The sequence below is a fragment of the Pseudopipra pipra genome, chromosome 20 (assembly GCF_036250125.1).
Source record: "Pseudopipra pipra isolate bDixPip1 chromosome 20, bDixPip1.hap1, whole genome shotgun sequence".
In the NCBI taxonomy this organism is placed as follows: Eukaryota; Metazoa; Chordata; class Aves; order Passeriformes; family Pipridae; genus Pseudopipra; species Pseudopipra pipra.
In genome coordinates this window covers 1,973,739-1,994,596 of record NC_087568.1, presented here as the reverse complement: position 1 = coordinate 1,994,596, position 20,858 = coordinate 1,973,739, and the positions used below count along the sequence as shown (strand labels likewise).

Here is a 20,858-nt window from a genome sequence, read left to right as displayed (position 1 = left end):
TTCCAGTGGCCTGAGCTGAGTGTTTCCAATGACACTGCACATTTGATTAATGTCTGGCAGTCCAGGGCAGTGTTGCTAAGCAGCACTTCCAACATGAACTGTTCCTCCCATTCCGGGGCTGCTTCATGGCCTGGCTCCCAGACAGACCCTCTCATGATCCCAAGTGCTGTGTCTCCATGTTTACCCTTTAACTCCAGCTGCCAGAGCACAGGTCTGACCACAGTGTGTGGAGTGGCAGGGCTGGAGTTTCCATTGCCAGTTATCACTGGATATCAGTGGTTTTGCAGCTGGTTTGTCATTCTTTTGGGTTTTATCCTAATTCCAAGACACTTACATATAGAGGGGATTTCCTTATCCCTACAGAATAATGTTTTAGGGAAACATCAGTCAGAGCAAGCAGTGATTCCTTGCTTTTACAGATGCCAGGAGAGGTTTAGATGAGATAACAGGAACATTTTTTCGTGGAAAGGGTTGTCAAGCATTGGAATGGGGTGCCCAGGGAGTGGTGGAGTCAACATCCCTGAAAGTGTTAAAAAAATGTGTGGATGTGGCATTTAAGGACAAGGTTTAGTGGTGAACATGATGGTGGGCCTGGGTTGATGGTTGGACTTGATCTTAAAGGTCTTTTCCAACCTTCACAATTCCATGATTCTGTGATCTGTCCCTGGGGGCTCACAGGGTGACTGGGAATGATCCTGAGATTCATCAAGTAAAATGGAGAAAGAGAAGCTGAGGGATTTTTCACCCACTTGAACAAAGTCATGGGTTTGAACTCCCCTAAACAGAGGGAGGATTCGTGTCCATCTCTGGGTGCATTTCTAGGGCCAGAGATAACAAGCCAGTGTGGTTTTCCTTTGAAGTTCCCATCTCTCCTGCTCCTCAGACTTTTGGAGGCTGTTGCTCTCCTTTGTCCTTCCCCTGGGATTCCCTGGGTGGGTCTGGTTGACCAGAGCAAGCTGGGCTTTGTCATGGAAACAGAATTTGGCTTTGTTGGTTGATAAACTGACAAGAATATAATTGCCTGAGGTTAACTCTGCAAAATTCTCTTAAGTTTGGGAGTGTCTTCACCTTCAGTGCTGACACTCTCCTGCCTACCATGTGCCCAAATTCAAAACAGACCCTGTGCAGGCAACATATCCTAGAAATGCACATTTTGGGGAAGGGAATTCCAGAGGGGCCATCTGCTCAGTCAGCTCCTGAACAGAGCCCTTCATCAGCCCTGGCAGGAGCAGAACTGCATGGTAGGAGAGCAACTGAGAACTCCAAAGTCCAGATCAGAAGAGCTGACAGAAATGAGTGGTGTCTGAAGTGTCTGAGAGGCTGCAGACACTTCCAGCCCGTGCCTCTTACACTGAACAGATGAAAAATATTTGATCCATAGAGGTCAAAGCTGTACAGAAATTCCCTTCCTTCCCTGATTCAGAGCCAGGAGACCACTCAGGGTGTTCCTGCTGTTCTTGGGCTTCTTCCTAAACTCCCCCTCAGTGTTTTGTTGTTCTGGGCATTCCTGGTGTAGCTTCCTGCAGTCGTGTTCTCCAAAGGGAAGAGTAGAAATGTGCACTTGGGTGTCTTTACCTGGTAACAAACAGTATCAGATGCTGCCCAAAACAGGTTTCTCTTTTATTTTGAAAGCTAAGACTAACACTGGTAATTGTAGAAATGGGTAAACTCCCTTTTTTTGGTAAATTTATGGCTGTAATAGGATGCTTAGTGTTGGCACAGCTCTGCTTGGTTCACAAATGAAACTACTAATTATCCATTCAGTGGAGCCTCAATAAAAGAGTATTTCCACATGCTGTGCAAGAACAGAAAAAAAACCCCCAAACCTAATTTCAGAATTAAATTAAGTTTAATATAAAAAAAAATAATTAAGATTCTAAAGCTCAGAATAAGGGCACGTCTGGTGGAAAGGATTTACTCCCAGTTTCATACCTATAAGCTTATCCCTGATACACCAGGAGACATGGACACCCAGTATGAAAAGCTGCATTACACATTTGTGCTCCCAGCAAGAACTTATTTATGGCAGTTCCCTCATTATGAGTGGTGAAAAAATGTCTGATGTCCTCTCATGTCCTCTGGAGTCGAGCTTTGCTTGATCTAAAACAAAAAGATGTGGAGGAACTATAAAAATAACCCCATCTGTTCACTGGTTCTTGTGATCTGTCTTTGTGGTGGTTATTCTGTGTGGGTTTGGGATGAGAGCAGGAGGCAGGGTTGTGTCTCAGTTCCAGTCACACCAGTGCTCTCCCAGTGCCCAGCTCAGACCCTCCCACTTCACCCCCGTGTGCTTGCCCAGCCCTGCTCCCCGTTTTCCTGGCTTGGAAAACACGGGGAGCTGCCAGGACTCTTCCAAAGAAAGCTGCTGGTGATGCACCCAGCTTGATTTATTGATATATCATTTTTAAAATTCCATCTCCATTGTGTTTCCATGGTGCTGAATTTTTACCTTTATAACTTTATCCTGTGGGTTCACCGCGAGTGAACATTATTGGTGTGGGAGTCAGTTCCAGACACGAGATTTGCATCATTGCTTTCTGTTTAATAAAACAGGAGCTCAGGATTTTGCTGTCATTAACACTCTGCTCAGTTTTGCCCCCCTCCCTTTTTCTCTCTTCTCTCTAGTTGTTTTTTTCTTGCTGCCCCAGGGTGTGTGGAATCACACAGTCCCTGCGTCTCAAAGGCATATGGTGCTGATGGGTTTGCACATATGCTTTAAAAAGTATTATAATATTAAAAATATTCAAACATTAGAATATAAGATTATTTCCAGCTTCTGGGGTAATTGGAAATGCCAAATTTGATAAGGAAGAGGAATTAAAATGAGAGTTGCACCTTCCTGCACCTACAGTGAGACGGTGGCACCGGGTGTTGGGTTTGTCAGGTTGTAGGAAAAGAGCCCAAATCACAACAGACTTAATTGTGCTGTTTTGAATTGTGTCGTCCTGTTTGAGCTGGAGGTGCTGTGGTTGTGATTAAGCTGTTCCTCCAAAGGATTTGTTTTGTTTCCTTCTGCCTTCATTCTTTGTGTCTTATTATAACTTCAGTCAGCTCTTGTGATTAGAGCGATTGTACTCCGGGCTTGAAGATGTCAGAGGCAAAACAGCAGAAACAAAGCGAGGAAAGCAAGGCCTTAAAAGGTGAAATCACTGCTCAGTGCAAGCTCTGGGTGCTGCCAGGGGAGCTGTGGCTGCCCCATCCCTGGAATCCAAGGCCAGGTTGGATGGGGTTGGGAGCAACCTGGGCTAGTGGAAGGTGTCCCTGCCCATGGCAGGGGTGGCACTAAATGAACTTTAAGGTCCTTTCCAACCCAAACCAGTCTGTGATTCCATGATTCCTGCTTTTTTCTCACCAGGCTTGATGAGCTGTGTGTGCCACACTCCTCTGGGGGCTCCCATGGATTGCATGGGGCCACACTCCTGACCACAGTGGTCCTCTCTAAAGACCCTAAAATATCTCCATACCTAAAGATGAATTTATGTGGCTTGTACCTCTGTAATATTTCAAAGGCTATTTTGTGATTTACTGTATCTGAAGGGATTTGGGGCTCTGCAAGTTTCTGTTTATTATCATTTCATACAGACTATTAACTTCTGAATGAAACCTTTCTCAGTTAGTAGCTTAATCTTTGCTAAGATATTTTTACGGGTGGTAAATGCTGCCCACACACAGGAAGACACAATCCTGCCCTAGACAGCTCTCAATAGAAACTTAAAAGTGTATCAAGAACATGGAATACAAAGGGCAATGCTTTAATTACCAGAACTCCCAAGAATGCAGCTGGGCTAGAGGAGGAGGCAATGCTCAGAGGCTGGGATTAGCCTTGTTTGTCTGGAGATCAGAATCAAATGTTGTTTAAAGTCCTACATGGAGAAGAAATGGATGATGTCCTTATGATCTCACCAGGAAAGCTCGGCGGTCACACCCCGGGTCGGATTCTCTCTCTCTTATATTTCCACAGATTAATTCCTCTCTCTTTTTTCCTTACTCCATCTGAAAATTACAGAAGGTAGTAATTCACACATTAGGCTTTCTGATCTCTGGTGTGCACTGTGGAGGTGCAAAGTATTGCTACAGCAGCATAATTTATCAGCATTAAAATTTCTGACATCTCATTCTCCCAAAGAAGATGGCAATGAAAATGGAAAATGGCTCAGTGTGTTCTCCTTCTGGTGGCAATGAATGTAAAAACAATGGGAAACAGAAGGAAAGTAATGTCTTACTGCAACCCTAAATTCTAATTTCCAAATCCTGCACGAACCATGTAACAGTTGTCAAGATGTGAAGCACAGGATGGAGGAAGGAGGCTGTCAGCATTTGCTGCAGAAAGCATTTGGGTTTGTCCTTAGCAATTCCCTGTCCACAGCTCAGAGCTATTCCTGGACTGAAGAAGTGGCTTGATTACACGAGGACATATTTGTGGGTGGGGTGGCAGTGATTAAGGGACACCAGTCTCTCACTTCTGGGCCAAAACCTGCTCACCAGTGGCATTTAGGGAAATATCGCATGACCGGCCAGTTGTGTGGGTTTGATTTTTCCTTCACAGCAAATATTGGCTGGTGTCCATAGCAGAGAGCCTGACCCAGCCAGAGGAACGAGAGCATGAAGGGTTGATATGATGAGTATGAGGCTGATAGCACGTTGATATGATGAGTATGAGGCTGATAGCACGTTGATACAATGAGTAGGAGGCCGGCTGGGGTCTGAGTACTGAGGGAAATATCTTAACAATGCTCTAGATAATGCAAATCCTCAAGTTCACTGTTTCACAGTCGTGCTCCTCTGTACTATAAAAACCCTCTGAAGGTATTTCTCACGGCCAGAACACCTTTGAAAAGGCCTTTGTTGGCTCAGGCGTTGGCTTTGTGCGAGATGACAAAATGTACAACCCGATGGGCTGTGTTATACACCTTGTGCTGTTCCAGTCATGCAAACAGCTCCCAGAGAAACATTCAGTGCCCATGAATGCCTGTTAACATACCTGGCTTGTAAGTAAAGTGGCACTTAATAAATGTGAGACACCTTTGGCTATCAAGATGCTTCAGATTCTTGGTGCACTTACAAACAGGAAAGTCACTTCCACAACAAGAGCTGTGCAGAGCTCCGGGGAGATTGTCTGACTTGAGAAAGACATAATGTGAGCCATGAATATCCTGAGGGGTGGGGAAGGAGTGTTTAAATGGCACAAACAAATGACAGGCTGGATGGAAGTTAGACTGTGATTATCTTCCTGCAAGACGTATAAAGGGTATTCATTTGTAAAAGGGAGCTGCTAAGGATCCATTTGAGGCTCCTGCCTGGAGCAGAGGGTGTGCTGTGGGCACCTCTGGGATGCTGGTATGGTACCCAGTGGAAGGACACCTGTTCTTCTCACATTTCCTTCCTTATGCATTTCAAAATCTGTGCTTAATCCAGCGGATATCTTCCCCTTTTCCTGAGGATGAGGGAAGAGAAGTGGCGGGTGCAGAACCTCGGGCTCTGCAGGGATTTGCTGAGGTGTTGGTGTGGAGCTGATTTATTTCTTTAGTATGATGGTCTGTAAAAGGAACACTCCTTCAGGCTTCACCCCAAAATCCTGGTTTCTCTTTAAAATGCTCCCTGACTTTCTCTGGCCAACGTGCTTGACCCTCTCTAAGCCAACCCTCCCACGCTGTAAAGGCCGGCCAGCACAGTAGTGTTATACTTTTATTACCTTATTTAGCAGAGAGATTAAATGTAATGTTCAGATTATGTAGAACATTAACTCCTAACAATAAGCAAATAACACATTAGAAGCTTTGCTATTAAAACGTTTAGTGCTGGCTTTGCTGTGGAGCACTCCAGGAGCCGTGACTTATGTTCCGGGCGGGAGGAGGCAGGAGGAGAAGGAGCTGTACGTTCAAGCCAGGGTCTCTTTCTCCTCTAAAGGTGGTGCCTGTAGCCCTGAGGTCTGGCCAAGCTTTAGGGGAGATCTGTCCATGTAACTGAGACACCCGAGCCATGGCTGCCAACCCGGGGGGCTCCGAGCAGGTAACGGAGCTCTCGCCCGTCTCCCGGTGCGTGGGTGGCGTCTGGGATGGGGCGGCCGGAGCCCCCGGTCCAGCCTCTCCTCCGCCAGGAGCTGTGATGGGATGTGCTAGTCTTGTCTTTCAGACAGTATTTTTATGTGAGCTGATGGTTGCCAGGGCAACGGAGGCTTCGGGGAGTCTCGCGCCGCCGCAGCGCCCCGGCCTCGGGAGCGCCGGGAGCAGATGTTGGCGGGGAGCTGAGGCAGCGCTGCCGACACCGCTCCCGCCGCGGCCGGGGAGCACACCCTGCCCCGCCGCCCCGCTCCCCTTCCCCCTGCCCTGCCGTAATCCAGTATTCTTGTCTCACCCCACAGGGGTTCCTCAGCCGCCGGCTTAAAGGCTCCATCAAAAGGACAAAGAGCCAACCGAAGCTCGACAGGAACAGCAGCTTCCGGCACATCTTACCTGGGTTCAGGAGTGTGGACCATGAAAGGTAAGGGCACGCTTCGTGAGGGGGGTGTGGGACACAAGGAGGAGATTGATTTTTCCAGCTCTCGTTAATATCTTGCTTATCTGATTCAGAGCAGGGGCCACATCCCTGATGGAAGTAGACTTGGTTTAATCGCAGGAGGGGTAGTTTTAATTTGTCGGTGAGGACATGGTGCAAGCCCTCCCTGTTCAGGTTGAATACCAGGTGCAGAGCAGCCTGACTGCTCTGCTCTCTCTTCCCCAATAAATCCTAACTTGATGCACCAGCGTATAAATAGCAGCGAGATGCAGCAGCCAGAGCTGCTGCAGGTGAGGGAGGGAGGGCAGGGATGCTCCCACACCGGACTGCACCGAGCACAGCTGGGTTACACAGGAATGAACAATAACACAGAGCAGGAACAACCATAATCTCCCCAAATCCCTCTCTCCCCCCTCACACCCGTTCCTCCAGCACTGCCCTTGTCTGTTGTTGTTCCATGGACGTGGATTCTCGGCGTGTGGCCGGAGCTGCTGTTCCTGCCTGAGCCATGACAGGAGCTCAGCCCGGGATTGCGTCGCAGGGAACGTGCAGATGGGGCCGATAAAGCATTTGACGTGGGCTGGCCGGTGCTGGAGCAAATTGCAAGCAAAATGAAAGAGAAATGAGACCTTGGGTTTGTTCTTCAGCTGGTTAGAAAGTGTAGCAGCTCTTCAGTGGGTGTCTGTGTGTTCCTGCAGGTGTGGGTTTCTGTCTGTGTGTTCATCAGACAGGCACGGTCGAGGGAAATTTATGTGTAAATTCAGATGCAGATCAAGGTCGTGGTTGGGTGAGACAGATTCCATTACCAGCCACGGAAACAAACTAGTGCTTTGCTTCCAAAAGGAAGATCTTTCACCCTTACATGAATCATTTTGGGGAATGACAGAGATATTGAAGTGCCAGGAAAAGTCTGTGTGACAATGACGCCGGAATGGCCATACCCTGATGTAACCAGTTCCTAGCAGGGACATTTTATCATACCAGGATTGTACTTTAGACCCAGTGAGCAAATGCTTCACTTTTAAAAGCAATGACAACTTTGTTTTAGCCGTACTCATTCATTGGAGGGGGGCTGTGAGCTTCTGAAGCCCACAGACAACAATTTGGACAAAAACCAGTCTGGATTCTTCCTTACCCGACCTATTGTTTTTTCCTTTTGAATTCTGCAAGTGAAAGGGTTGTGCTGGTTAGTGCAGAGTGAGATCTCAGGGGTTACTGTCTGGGAAGACAGAGTTGGTTTGATTCCCGTGCTGCAGTTTTCCCAAATGCTCGAAGTAGGGCACTGTGTTCCAGAGGGAAGCGAGTGGAGCCGGGCTTCTCCCGGGAATCTGCCTACGTTGCTGCTGCCTCACTCAGAGAACAGGCAAATTAGGCAACGTTTTCTTTCTACCTGGATGGGTTTTGTTTCATTCAGTGATTTGGCAGGGTAGGACCTGGGAATTAACTGTTCTGGCCAGCCCTGCAGCCAAAGCCATTTTCCCAAATTAAGCCATGTAATTTCCCTGCCCTCCCAGCACAAGAGCCCGGAGCTGGCTGGGCTTTGGGAGAGCCAGATGTACTGCAAGTTCTCCTCACACAGATTCAGGGACTGCTGTAGTGCATTTTCAAGGGTGGCATAGAGGAGAGGTGGCATTTGGCAACCTCGAATAACACTCAAGGATTTGCTTGTATGAGTAGGAAAAACTGCATATGAATGATCCTGTCATCATCCCGGGGATTACACCTTCTGTTAGGCAGGTATCACTCAAAAAAGCATTTCATCTGTGGTCCTCAGACATGCCCTGAGCTGGAGGACAGTGAGACAGGGGGTTTGACAGCAGGCTCTTGGTCCCTGGCTGGCACAGGGGTGTCAGACCTGTCAGGTGAGCGGGAATGCTCTGCAGGAGAGCTCGGCCTGAGGGACTGTTGCTCTCAGAGAGGTGAAAGAAAAGCAGCACCTGGGCCTCCCAGTCATGCAGGGAGGTTTGGGTTTCAAAAGATAATTTTATCTTCCTGAACATTCCCATCCCATTGTGTATGAACAATGTATAGGAAAGGACTGGAGTCTCTCAGATCCCTCCCGTGCATTTTCTGCTGTGCTTGTCTCGCTCGTAATCCAAGAACTGTTTCAAAGAAGCATCTGCTATTGGAATATTTGCCTCTTAAATATTTGATTCTTGACTCCATCTTGTATCCAAGCTGATTGTTCCTGAGCCACTCCTTTGCTCATGGAAGTCACCATTATAACACTGTTCTGTTCTGGAGCTTTGGTCCAACCTTTGCAGGAGATGCCACTGGAAAAATGAATAGTGCAGTAAATGCAGTCACAACACTCCAGGCTGAAATACTGAGCTACAGTAGATCATAAATGCTTCTGTTACTTGGCTTCTGTGTATCTGAATTGGGACTGTTCCTGCCTCTTAGTTTCTTTATTTTTCCTTTCCTTGCACGTCCTGTTTCTCCTGCAGATGTGTGTGTATATATGAAATGTATGAACTGTGCACATGCATGTGCAGACAGATAATTAGGTGGATGTGGCTTGTGTGTGGAGCAGAGGATATAAACAAACATATCTGTGCTTTTTATCCTGTGTTTGATTAATGCATGCATTTAAATACATCCTGCCAATTTAAAATGGAAAATTATTACCTCCTGGAGTAGTGAGACAGTTGTACAGGGTGAGGAAAACAAGGAAATAACAGTAAACATTGGAAAAGTCACAGGATGCCTCAGTGGCATCAGCTCACACCACGGCCTGTGTGTGTGTTCAGAGCCACTGTGAGAAGCCTGGTTTAGTAAAACCTTGGCCAAATATTTTTTTCTCCCTAAAGAACATCTGAGGAATTGCTCAAAGTGTTGTGTTGAAAAAAAATACCCTGGTTATAGTCAGCAGAGCTTATGTTTGTAGAAAAAACATGGTTGTTTCTCGTGGCATTGGGTTTTAACGTTGGCTGAGAAGAAACAAAAGCTGGAATAAGGGTTTGCTCTTCACTAAATTACTGTGGGGTTCACAGGGATGTGGTTGGCCAAATTTTGCCAGTCCTGTGCATACTGGTTTTTTTTCTAAGACTTCAGTTGCAGTAACAGCAATAAAATTATTGATTGGGAATAAAAGAAGCAAAATCAGAGCAAGTGTAACTCACATTCTGTGTGAGAGATGCATTAGTCTGGTACAGTCGGAGTATGTAAATGTGAGATCTAAGGGAGGATTGTGAAATGAGTGCTCCTTTCAATTTTCTGGCTGGTCACATTGCTTGTTAGAGCTAAAAAGGGTTCCAAAAAGTGGCTTTTTTGCTAACAACGTCTCCTGCCTCCTGATTTATTGCAGCAGCTCACCAAGTTTTTATCATGGAACACTGAATGTTTGGCTTTGCAGTGGCCTCTGGAATCATCCACAAATCAAGCATTTGGCAGATGGATTTTTCTTAATTGGATCCACATTTCTCCTAACAAAATTTGTGATGGAGAAAATTTCTGATTTGGACGTGGGGCACAGGGAGCAGAGCCAGGGAACCGAGAGAAGGTTCTTCTGCTCCAGTTGTTAACTGGTGGTGCTGCATTTGGGACTGTTTGCTTGTGGTGGCAAGGGTGATTTTGCACAAATACCTTCAGAGTGTCCTGACTTGGTGGAAAATGGGTGCTCTGGGGAACTCCCTGTTCTGCTGGAATCTCTGAGTTGGTTGTTCCTGGGCACACTTTGCCTCAGTGCACCTAGAATTCATTTCATGCTCAGGGACTCTGGATTACCAACATTTGTGATTATTTTGCAAGGGTTTTTTTTTTCTATAATTCCAGGAGATAACATTCTATTTAAGCTTTTATTGGCACTACAAAAGCCTGAGCATATGGTTGATTGTTAAATGAGCCTCAGCCTTGGAAGGGGTACAGCCCTGCATTAATAACAGACTTGCACTACTGAGACTTCCTCTTTAAACTGCTTTTTTGTCTTTAGCCCATCCAAAATTTTTGCTTATAACCCACAGAGGGAAGAGGAACTGTACAAGTCACGTGCTGCAGCACATTTCATTCCTGATGTCCTGATGTAGTGCCTGTGCTGCTGTCAGGGTTTTCCATGTGCTCAAAGCTTGTTTGGGTGCATCCTGCAGTAAACTTAGTCTTGGAGTTCTTTGAGATCTAATTATCACTTGTTTATTCCCAACAAACCTGATATGCCAAATATTTTTAGGCATGATGGAATTGGTGAAGTTTGATGAGAATATGGTGAGTGCTGCATGACGAAGGATGAAGTTGCTCTATTTTCTTTGGAATTGGAAAGAGGAATGACTCATCCTGCAGAACTAGGGCACTGGCAGACCCCAGAATGCATGAAGGGCTTTTAGATCTGTGTGAACAAGTGCTGGAGAGCTGCTTCCTCTTCTGGCTCCTTGTTTAGATGGCATTATCCAGGGAATCTTTCTGAGTAGGAGCACTTGTACGAGTAGGGACCCCACGAAGGGCGACACCAACAGCACTCTAACTACAGCACCTGGGCTCTGGTTTTAATTATAATGAAGATACTTTGAGGAATGGCAGTTCAGTTTGTGTAGGGAAACCATTCAGCACTGTCAACAGCGGCTGAAATGCAGAATAAAACATCTTGCAAAGTCAGGAGCATCCAGCAGGTACCAATGTCACCTGTGCTCGGGTAGTGTCTGTCCCCACCTCCCCCCCAGTCAAGGAATTCAGCAGCTTAAAGGTTCAAGGACAGTCTCAGAATCCAGACTGGCCTCACACAGTACCTGCATTTATACCAAGGCTGCTTTGTCCTACAATATGCAAATCAGCCTTTTAATGGGGTTCCTTTGCAAAATATTTCTTGAACCAGAAAGTTAATTACTGATCTGTAATTAATGGCTGTGTTAGGAGGCTGGAAAAATCAGCTGCTTTGAAGGAGAGATGCAGGAGGAAATCACCGTTTCTCCCCAGAAACTGTGATGTTCCTCATCTTCTGCTCATGGTATTAGAAAGCTTAGAAACTGGTATTTTTAAAAAGGGAATGTTGTAAAGGGAAAAAGAGGGGGCTGATGGGGGTGTTTTCTGGGAGTCATTGAAAGAAACAAAAATAATTTCACAACCCCGAGAGGGTCAGAGACAGACTGAAAACACTGTGGGGCCTCTCAGCTTCTCCCAAGGCAACAGCAAGGTCTTAACTGTTCCTCCTGTTAATTTGGCTTTTGCACATACATGTGACTTTGTATCTGAGGCTGCCTGAGGGAAATGATTCCCCATTCCCAAAGAAATACAGAAACACTTCTCCTTATCCTACACATTCAGTCCAAGTTTCTCCCTGAACAGGGCTCTCATGCCTAATACCTTCCAGTAAAGACTGTATTAACTCCTGGAAATTCTTCAAGCCATAATAGAATGCCAAGGGAAGGACCGAGAGGCTGGAATTACCTTCATAGCCTTCTTCCCAGTTCTGTGCTCCCTGTTTCCCTGAGAGCCTGGACAGTCAGCCCCGTGCCCCACGGGGCACAGCCGGCGCGTTGACTCCGCTTGGGAGTCACGGAGCAAAATGATAAAAATCCTTCCTGCTCCGGCATATGCAGCACTGCTGGGATAATTGGCTTCATGCATCTTACAATTAGCTTGCAAAAATATGTTTTGCATCCCTGACCTTTTCTCTATAAGCGAGGCCATTGTTTCCCTGTCCTGCTTAATTACAAAATAGAGTGTTGTGCGAGGATAGAGATGACATCGTTGGATCGTCGGCTCTAATTTGACGAGACATCGTAATGGGGAGTTTTCATACTGAGGGCACTGAATTAGTGTAGCGTGAAGCCACATTTCTCTAAACCTACTAAATAAGGAGAAGTTAATTTTCTGCTCTATCTTTTTGACGTTTGCAATCAAAGCATTGTATCCCAGCTGCAGATGGTTAGTGCGTGAGGGATGTTTGGGAAGCGCCGGCGATCGGAAGGCATTGTCTCCGCGGCGCAGGATCGGGGTGATTAATGGATAGAAGGATGCTTGCTTTCCTTTGCCTGCTCTCCCAGGCTGAATGCATATTATTGACTCATCTGGCCACTGCCTGGCAGCCCTGAGGTGGTGCATCCCTGCACACCTGGGGGGTACAAGCAGAGGGCTGTGCTCGTGTCCCCTCGGCACCGACCCTGAGCGAGGGTGACGGTTCTGCTGCGCTGCAGCCGAGGGCATCTCGATACCCTTCAGATCAGAGGCAGGCACTGCTTCTCCACTGCATCAACATTTTGTTTCCAAACAGACCATTCACTCTGCCTTCGCCCTGGTGAGGTTTTCCTGTGCCTGGGTTTCAGTGCAATTACATTAGCACTGCTCTTCATGTCAATGAACACAGGGGGAAAAAAAGAGAAAGAAAATGCCATCACTGCAGCTTTTCTACCAGAGGACGCCTTCTGTGCCTTCCAGACCCTTCTCTTGGCTGTTTTAATTATCATTTGATTACAATAGATACTAAGATAGTTCTATCCCAGGCTTAAACACCTTCCACTGTGCCCTGAGCAACCTGGTCTGTGGGAGCTTCCCTGCCCATGGCAGGGTGTTGGAACGAGATGAGCTTTAAGGTCCCCTCCAACCCAAACCATCCTGGGATTCTGGGATTCTGGCACACAATGAGAACTGCTCATGATGAAACCATCACTCGTGCACTGAGGGGAACAGTCCTTTTCCCAGCCCTTTGCCTCCTGAGCACGTGTTCCCTTTCCAGCAGATCCTGCCATCACACCATCTTGGGAAGGTCAGCAAGTGGATTTAATGGGAAATTGTTATTTAAAGGGTGATTTCTGTTTGAACCAAGTCCTGTAGGGGCAGAGCAGCAGGAAGATGGCAAAGCAGGGCCTTTCTCTGGTAGTGTGCAGCAGCATTTAATGGGATATAACTGTACTCCCAGCTTCTGCCCCTCACACTGTCTGGCCACGAGGGAGGGGTGTCCAGTTGACCTCTGCTTCCATTTCCCATCTTCCATGGGATTTCCCATCTCAGAGGATGAGATAGGTTGGCTCACATTTTGCTGTCCTCTACTCTGTCATTTCTATTGGCATTTAGTGCTAGCAATAAATGGCTTTCTCTTGTGGAAGGAAGGGATGTTGAAAACACAACATTTAAACCCAACTTTCGCCCTGTTCTTTATTGCAAACCTTGCAAAACCTTGATTGGAAAATCCATGTGAGGGACAAAGAGTTGCAAGTGAACATGAGAGCGAGGAGGGGGAGGATTCCAGGCCTTTGTTCAGTGCTGATGTCTGACGTGTGTACCTTGTTATCCCGTTTTGTCTGGCAGTGGTCGGGCACCGAAATCCGCTGATTGTAGCTGGAGGCAGCAGCCCGAGCGTGGAGCTCACTGCTGGCTGGGAGTTGTACAGAGCACTGGGTATAATGATGTTCAAGACTTGTGAATACCAAATAACTCTGTCAAGTTCATCCATCAGCTGGGAGGGAATTAAAAAGCCAGACTGAGGAAAAATATGCTCCTCTGGTCTTCCTCTTACCATAGTCTGTAATAAACCCTTGTGATATGGAACCCTCTGAAATGATGGCTAGAGAGATTTCAGGTGGATTGTTCACATAGGGATGTCTTCTCATAACACTGGTATTATGATCTTGTTGATCTGCTTGGCAGTGTTTATAATAATTTTAATTTTCAGTACAATACAGAAGGTCTCATGTTCTCCTCCACAAAATTCAGGTCAGGTGTGATGAAAAGAAGCAAAAACTGATTTTAATTGAATTAAACCAATGCACTTTAGCTGGAATTAAAATGTAATTTGTTTAAAAATACTGAACTGATTTGTATTAAAGCCAGAAATATGAATTTAGCTTTAATCCACGTGTGTTATATAAGTAATTATATGAGAAAGGGATGTGGCGTGCCTTGTACGTGATTGATGGTGTGCAGGAGGGCGGCATTCCCTCATTCCAGAGGATGTAAATGTCTTAGGAATTGTAAAGCCAGAGGTGTTACATCAGGCTGTCCCCTTTGCTCACGTTTACAGATGTCTGTGGGATTAAACTGGCCCTGTACCCCCCACATTCCATGAGGGATTACCCACACCCCCATCCCTCTGCAGAAGGGGCCTGTGGTGGTTCCCAAATGATTTCCATAACTCAGCTGGATGTCCCCTGAATTATTAATCCTTTGCTGTCCTGGCTGTGTGGGGAGGTTTGTTCCATCAGGAATGTGTTTGTTGCTGTATAGCAGCACTTTACATGATGTGGAGGCACAGAGGGGGAGAGAGAGGAGCATTTATATATTAAATTTTTTTACTGAGAGCAAAGTTTTTCCCATGCCTGGCTTCTGAGGGTTGAAATTAAAGACTCAGGGCTGCTTTGCTCACCTTGGAGCCTGGTGTTTATCCTCTGCCTGGGCATGATCCTCCTGGGCACCAAGCAAGGGCAATGCCATGGGGATGTGACATTTCCCTGAGGATTGATGTGCTCCTGTATCACCACCTGATCCATCACAGGCACTGGGATTGTCCCCAGGCATGGACAGAGCAGGGCAGGGTGCACACAGATCCCTTGGAGACTCCCTCAGTCATCCAGTTCTTTGGAATCAGTGCCATGAAGAGTCTGGAGTGTGTGTGTCAGAGTGTGTGTGATGTGTTTGGCATCTCCAGTCACACTACAAAGTGTTTCTTGCTGCCTCATGGCATCTGCACACTTTTAGTCCTGGCTACTGCTAAATACAGTCAGAAGATAATTTGAATTCAAGGACCTGATCAAGAGGTTCAGCTTAGGACTGTTGTGGAGGGAAGGGACACCTGCAGTGTGTGATGCCTCCCAGATTTTGCCATTCTGGAGCAGTGCAGGAAACTGAGGTATAAAATTTGCCTGGTTTTGAGCTCTTTTATTTCAACTTTTGTGTTTACGTGGTTTGAAAACACAAGGCAGCGTTTTTCTTTCTTTTGGTACCTGCTGAAATTGGGCACCTTAATCATTCCAATCATGCCACGGCATTGCCCACGATTTCCCTGGATTGTGGCATTTCCTGCCTTCCCCTGGTGCTCTCAGTGAACGTGGAGGGACATGTGTGTGTGGGTGAGCACAGAGGGTTTGTCCAACAGAGTGTAATTAGTGGGGTGGCACAGGGCCACGTGCAGGGGGTGCCTTGGTGGGTCCTGGGCACTCAGAGGCACCACAGGAACCTCCGGGTGCTCCCCAGGCCTTTCCTGAACGGGATGTTGCGCCCGCAGAGCTCTCTGCAGGAGCCTCTCCAGCTCACCCTGAATTAATTATTCACTGATCATCACTCAGACCTTATGGATTAGGGAGCAGGGAGGAGGGTTGGCAGGGGGTGGATGGAAGATGGAGCAATTTGGATTGCAATTAGTATTTTGTTTCTTCCTTTACTCCCCGTTTGCTTAAATTGGAGATTGCGGGTTAGAACCAAGCAAGGATTTATGTCCCAGCCCTGGAAGTTCCCTGTGCAGCAGAAAGCAGCAAATCCACTGCAGTCCTTAAGCTTCCCAAAGGGATCAAACACTCAGCCAGCCTGAGGAGCTGGAATATCAGGGGAGCACGTTTTGCTTGGGAAATGTTGTGAGGGAACAGCAGTGCCTGGTCTGCCAGAGCAGGGACTGCACCAGTGAGAGCAGCAACTGGATATTGGCTCTCTCCATTCCAAGGGAAGGGCTGGAGCTGTGTCAGGGCAGGGTCAGGTTGGATCTCAGGGAGGTTCTTCCCCCAGAGGGTGGTTGGCACTGCCCAGGCTCCCCAGGGCAGTGGGCACAGCCCCAAGGCTGCCAGAGCTCCAGGAGGGTTTGGACAACGCTCTGAGGGACAGGGTGGGATTATTGGGGTGTCTGTGCAGGGCCAGGGGTTGGACTGGATGATCCTTGTGGGTCCTTCCAAGTTCAGGATATTCTGTGATTGTGTGACCCACTATCTCTCTTCTCTCCTTTCTAACTCCTGGAGTGTGCTCCTTGCCAGGACTCCTCCACAGGGGTAACAGTGAGACAGATCCATCACAGAAACTAAAACCCGTCTGGGGGAGCAGCCCCTCAGCAGCCAACGTTACCCCCAACCCACCAGCACCATGGCCCTGTCACAGAGAGTGGAATTTGAAGTTTAGTCATTACAACACTGTTACAAAGAGTTGGAAGCTGCTGCACCGGTGAGACTGTGTCTAATGTTGAAACCTCAGGGGGTTTTTGATTATACCAGTAACCACAGTCTGGGTCACACTTTGCAATAATTATCCTGATGTCTGAGAGGTTGTTAGAACATCCCTGGAGGAAGGGGCCTGGTTGCATCAGAGAAGAATTTAGAGGTATATGCTGGCAAACCTTCAGCACTAGAGATTTATTTAAGTTAGTTCTTTTAATTGCTTTCCTGCATCCCTGTTCTGTTATAAGCTCTCTGAGCCATCCAGGGAAGTGAGTTAGCTCACATTAATCTCCTCAATCCTTCTTCCTTTAACTAGTTACTCCCAGCTTCATTTACACGGGCATTTGAGCCCTACAGAGCAGGTAATAATTGTGGTTTAACGTGTTCTAACAGAAGATAGCAGATAGGAAAAACCATCAGCTGACTGCGGCGTTGGAGTTTTTTTAACTCTCATCTCTTAAACGTGGCTTATGATCTTTGTACAACACTGCTGCTTCTCAAGACTGTTGGCAGCCTTGTGATATGTATTCATAAAGCAATCCTAGTCCTTGAGTGAAGCCTGCAAGAAAAGGGCAAAGAATTATTTGTCTTTTTTTTCATTATCGCGGCCCTCTCGTTCCTGCTCTGACGTGCCCTCGAGAGAAGTTTGCCTTGATGCCTTTATATCTGCAGCTTCCTCTCTGCACAAAGCAGGAGGGGGTATCTCACCCTCCTTAGATAAAGTCACTCATGTTGAGGCTCTCCCTCAACCTCCCCCACAACAGGCAGAGCCTCCACACACTCTCAGTGAGAGCAGAGCTGTGATGGCAGGGGAGTGACAAACAGGGTGACACGAGCTCGTGGCAGTGATGGCCAGGGAGCCCAGTGCCAGCTCTGTGTTATCCCCTGACTCAAGAGCTTGGATCTCTCTTCTGAGTAGCACAAACCATTGCACTGCCTTAAAAAATAATAATAATGGTGCTGTTTGAGTCATGTGAAGTTTTTGGTCTCAATTACATCTCGTATCAATGAGCTCCACAGCCATGGTGAGATGTCTGAACATAATTTACAGCCCTGACGTTTTTTAATCTATTGTTCTTTATCTTTCATCTTTATTATCTGTTGTTGACCATTTTTGTAAAAGACAGTAAATAGAAACAGGCGGTTTATTCCTTATTTCAGCAGCCTTATTTGCTGATAATTTGTTGTGTCATCTCTCCTTGTCTTTTCCAGCTAAAGAGACTCCTCTCAGCCTGTTTTCCATGGTTTTTATCACTCCTTGAGGCATTCCCTAATCAATGTGTTGCACATTATATTATGCTGTGGAAAGAAACATCTTTTCTATTGGAAGAAACACCTTTTCTACACCTGTTTTCTTTGCACTGACAAACCTGTTCTGGGCATCTGTGAGCAGCAGGGACAGGAGCTCCAGGGCTTCCCCTGGGACAGAGGTTCCAGGGCTCACAGAGGACAGAGGTTCCAGGGATTCCTCTGGGGCAGAGGCTCCAAGGCTCCTGGATGCTCCCTCAGCCCAGGCACAGCACGACCTGCTGCCTTTTCTCCAGCCTCCTTTTCCCTCCCTGAGACTCCTCACCCCTACCTGTTTCCAAGGAACACGTCCTTTTGTTAAAACAAAGGGATCTGGAGTCAGCATTACACAGAGGAACAAGATATAAAATAATGGGGCCAATAATGATGGAGGTGCCCCAGAGGAGCAGGATTGCAGCCCATGGAACAGCAGCTGCAGCAGAGACATCCAGATTATCAGTGTGTGGCTGTTCTGTGCTGAGGGCTCAGGTGTAATGGGAGTTGCTGCATCCTGGGAACCCTGGCAAATCTTCCAGTAACAAAAAAAAAAATCCTCTGTGGGAATGTAACTCTGACTGACAGCTCAGGGCTCTCCTCTCCCTGCCTCAGAGCTGGACTCAGGTCACCAGGCTGGGTCCAGGCAACCAAATGCTGGCTTTTAATTGCTTCAGTCCTCTTTGAAAACTCATCAATAATTTCCTGGGCTGACTGGCCTGGCATTGGTGTCCTGAGCTCAGGTTAGATTTTATTATTTTTCCAAATTAACATGCAAAACAGGACTTGACCTAAATAATTCCACTAATCCAATAGTAAGTCTGAAGGTTTTGGAAGTATCAAGTTCCCTTAAACATTTAAGAGGGGGACTTTTATAAGGGTATGTTGTGATAGAATAAGGGGAAATGGCTTCAGACTGCCAGAGGGCAGGGTTAGATGGGATATTGGGAAGGAATTAATGTCTGTGAGGGTGGGGAGGCCCTGGCACAGGTTTCCCAGAGAAGCTGTGGCTGCCCCATCCCTGGGAAGTGTCCAAGGCCAGGCTGGACAGAGCTTGGAATAACCTGGGCTAGTGGAAGGTATCCCTGCCCATGGCAGGGGGTGGAATGAGTTGAGTTTTAAGGTCCCTTCCAAGCCAAACCATTCTGTAACTCTGTGATAATTCCACAGTCCCTGATTTCACCCATCCCCTTATCCTTCTTTGTTCCAAGCCTGTGGCATTCCTGCTCCCTGCTCCAGTGAGTCCCAGGCTGCAGCAGTGTCAGTGTTCCCAGAACAGCCTGTGCTGTATCACCTGCATCTTGGCATTTTTATTTTCTCCTGTGTGATGTGTTGAAACCACAGCCCTTGTCACTGATAAGCTGAGAAAGCATCATTCAGCCCTGAGTAGTTTTTTGGACGCTTTTCTTCCTCTGACACGTTTTTCTTTCTATAAATGTCAGTGCATAAAGAGCACAGGATTAAATCTGATTTGTGCTCCTGGTGTTTGGTACATAAAGAACAAACACTTGGGTGTCAGTCAAATCCATTGGAGGAAGTGACTCCTCCTAAGTGTGTTCAGCCCTAGGACTGAGTTTAACATACACACATCTCCAAAACCCATTGGATACCTCTGGAGGTGGAATAGTTGGAAACAGTGATTGCAGCTATTCCTGTAACCTCAGCATTGGTTACAACCACTTGTGAACCTTCAAAGTTAGACTCACTTTGTCCTGCCTGATAAACCTACTGAGAAAACTTAGTTATTTTTTCGTTGAAAAATTATTGGAATGGCTAATCACCCAACTGGAAAAAAGTCATCAAATTCAGCACTTTGTGGTGATTACTGAGGATGGGCTGTTTTGCCCAGGGATTTTATCTACCATTTCCATCAAAAAGTGCCCTGGAAAGTGTTTGATCTCAGTCCAGTGCCTCACTCTGAGGAGCTGTTTGTTGTGCTGCTTCTGAGGTCACCGAGCTCCCAGTTTTCTGTGTCAGGGCATCCAATTTATAGAAACCTCGTCACAGACCAATTTTAAAGGCTCCACGTGTCCCTGCCATGGTCAGAGTGATTTTGCATTAACTAGAAGCCCACTGCTAGTAATTTTGGTCAGCAGGGGCCCCTTTTCCCAGAGCTCATCTTTGCACTGCCCTTTTCCATGATACAAGAGGTCACTTTATTCCATGTCAACAAATTTGTGGAAAAAAAAAATCTCACTTTTTTTTTTCTTGTTATGGCCACAAGCTGCTGCTGCTCAGCTGGAACGAGCTGGGAACGTGCTCCATGGTAAATTGGGAGATTGCATAATTATGGCTTACACAACAGCACACACACGGGCAAACAAACCAGGAATTGGTATGTGGGATGCGTTTGGGAAGTGTGTGTTGGACGCCTCTCAGCACTCGTGTTCCCCACTGAAGGAATTCCTGTTCCTCAATTTAGTAACCAGGCATCTGATCCTCAGTTTTCTGGGCAAGGTGGGTGGGTTTGCTCTGAGTTTGGGGAATTTTGGCTTTCCCACTCTCCCCAGTGCCTCGGGAAGGTGGTGGCTTTCCCGAGCCCACCGAGTGCCTTTCCCCGGGCCCGTCTCCCCCAGGGAGTGGTTTTCCACCACAACAATTGGCAATTACGGTTCTTATTTTAAATAACACGGAAACAAAGCAGGCTGCTCCCAGCCTGGGCTCTGCAGATGGGCAGGGTTCTGAATCCTGCTGGAATAATCAGAGACTAATTATAGAATTAGGGGAAGGCGGCGGGGCCGCTGTGTCTGCACAGGGCTGGGAGGGCTGAGCTGGGCCAGGCTGAGCTGGGCCAGGCTGAGCTGGGATGGGCTGAGCTGGGAGGGCTGAGCTGGGCCAGGCTGAGCTGGGCCAGGCTGAGCTGGGATGGGCTGAGCTGGGCCAGGCTGAGCTGGGATGGGCTGAGCTGGGAGGGCTGAGCTGGGCCAGGCTGAGCTGGGAGGGCTGAGCTGGGCCAGGCTGAGCTGGGAGGGCTGAGCTGGGCCAGGCTGAGCTGGGAGGGCTGAGCTGGGCCAGGCTGAG

The 20,858-nt window shown here is 47.3% G+C and overlaps 1 protein-coding gene across 11 annotated transcripts in view; it reads left to right on the top strand.

Annotated features, from left to right (window-relative positions):
* The window catches only part of DAB2IP (DAB2 interacting protein), a 199,668-nt gene that overhangs the window by 90,892 nt on the left and 87,918 nt on the right, over positions 1 to 20,858 (top strand). For all 11 annotated transcript variants that reach the window (XM_064676617.1, XM_064676616.1, XM_064676619.1 and 8 more), the window contains one exon: positions 6,362 to 6,480. In XM_064676617.1, the coding sequence (XP_064532687.1) occupies positions 6,362 to 6,480 (119 nt within the window). The remainder of the gene's footprint in view (positions 1 to 6,361; positions 6,481 to 20,858) is intronic.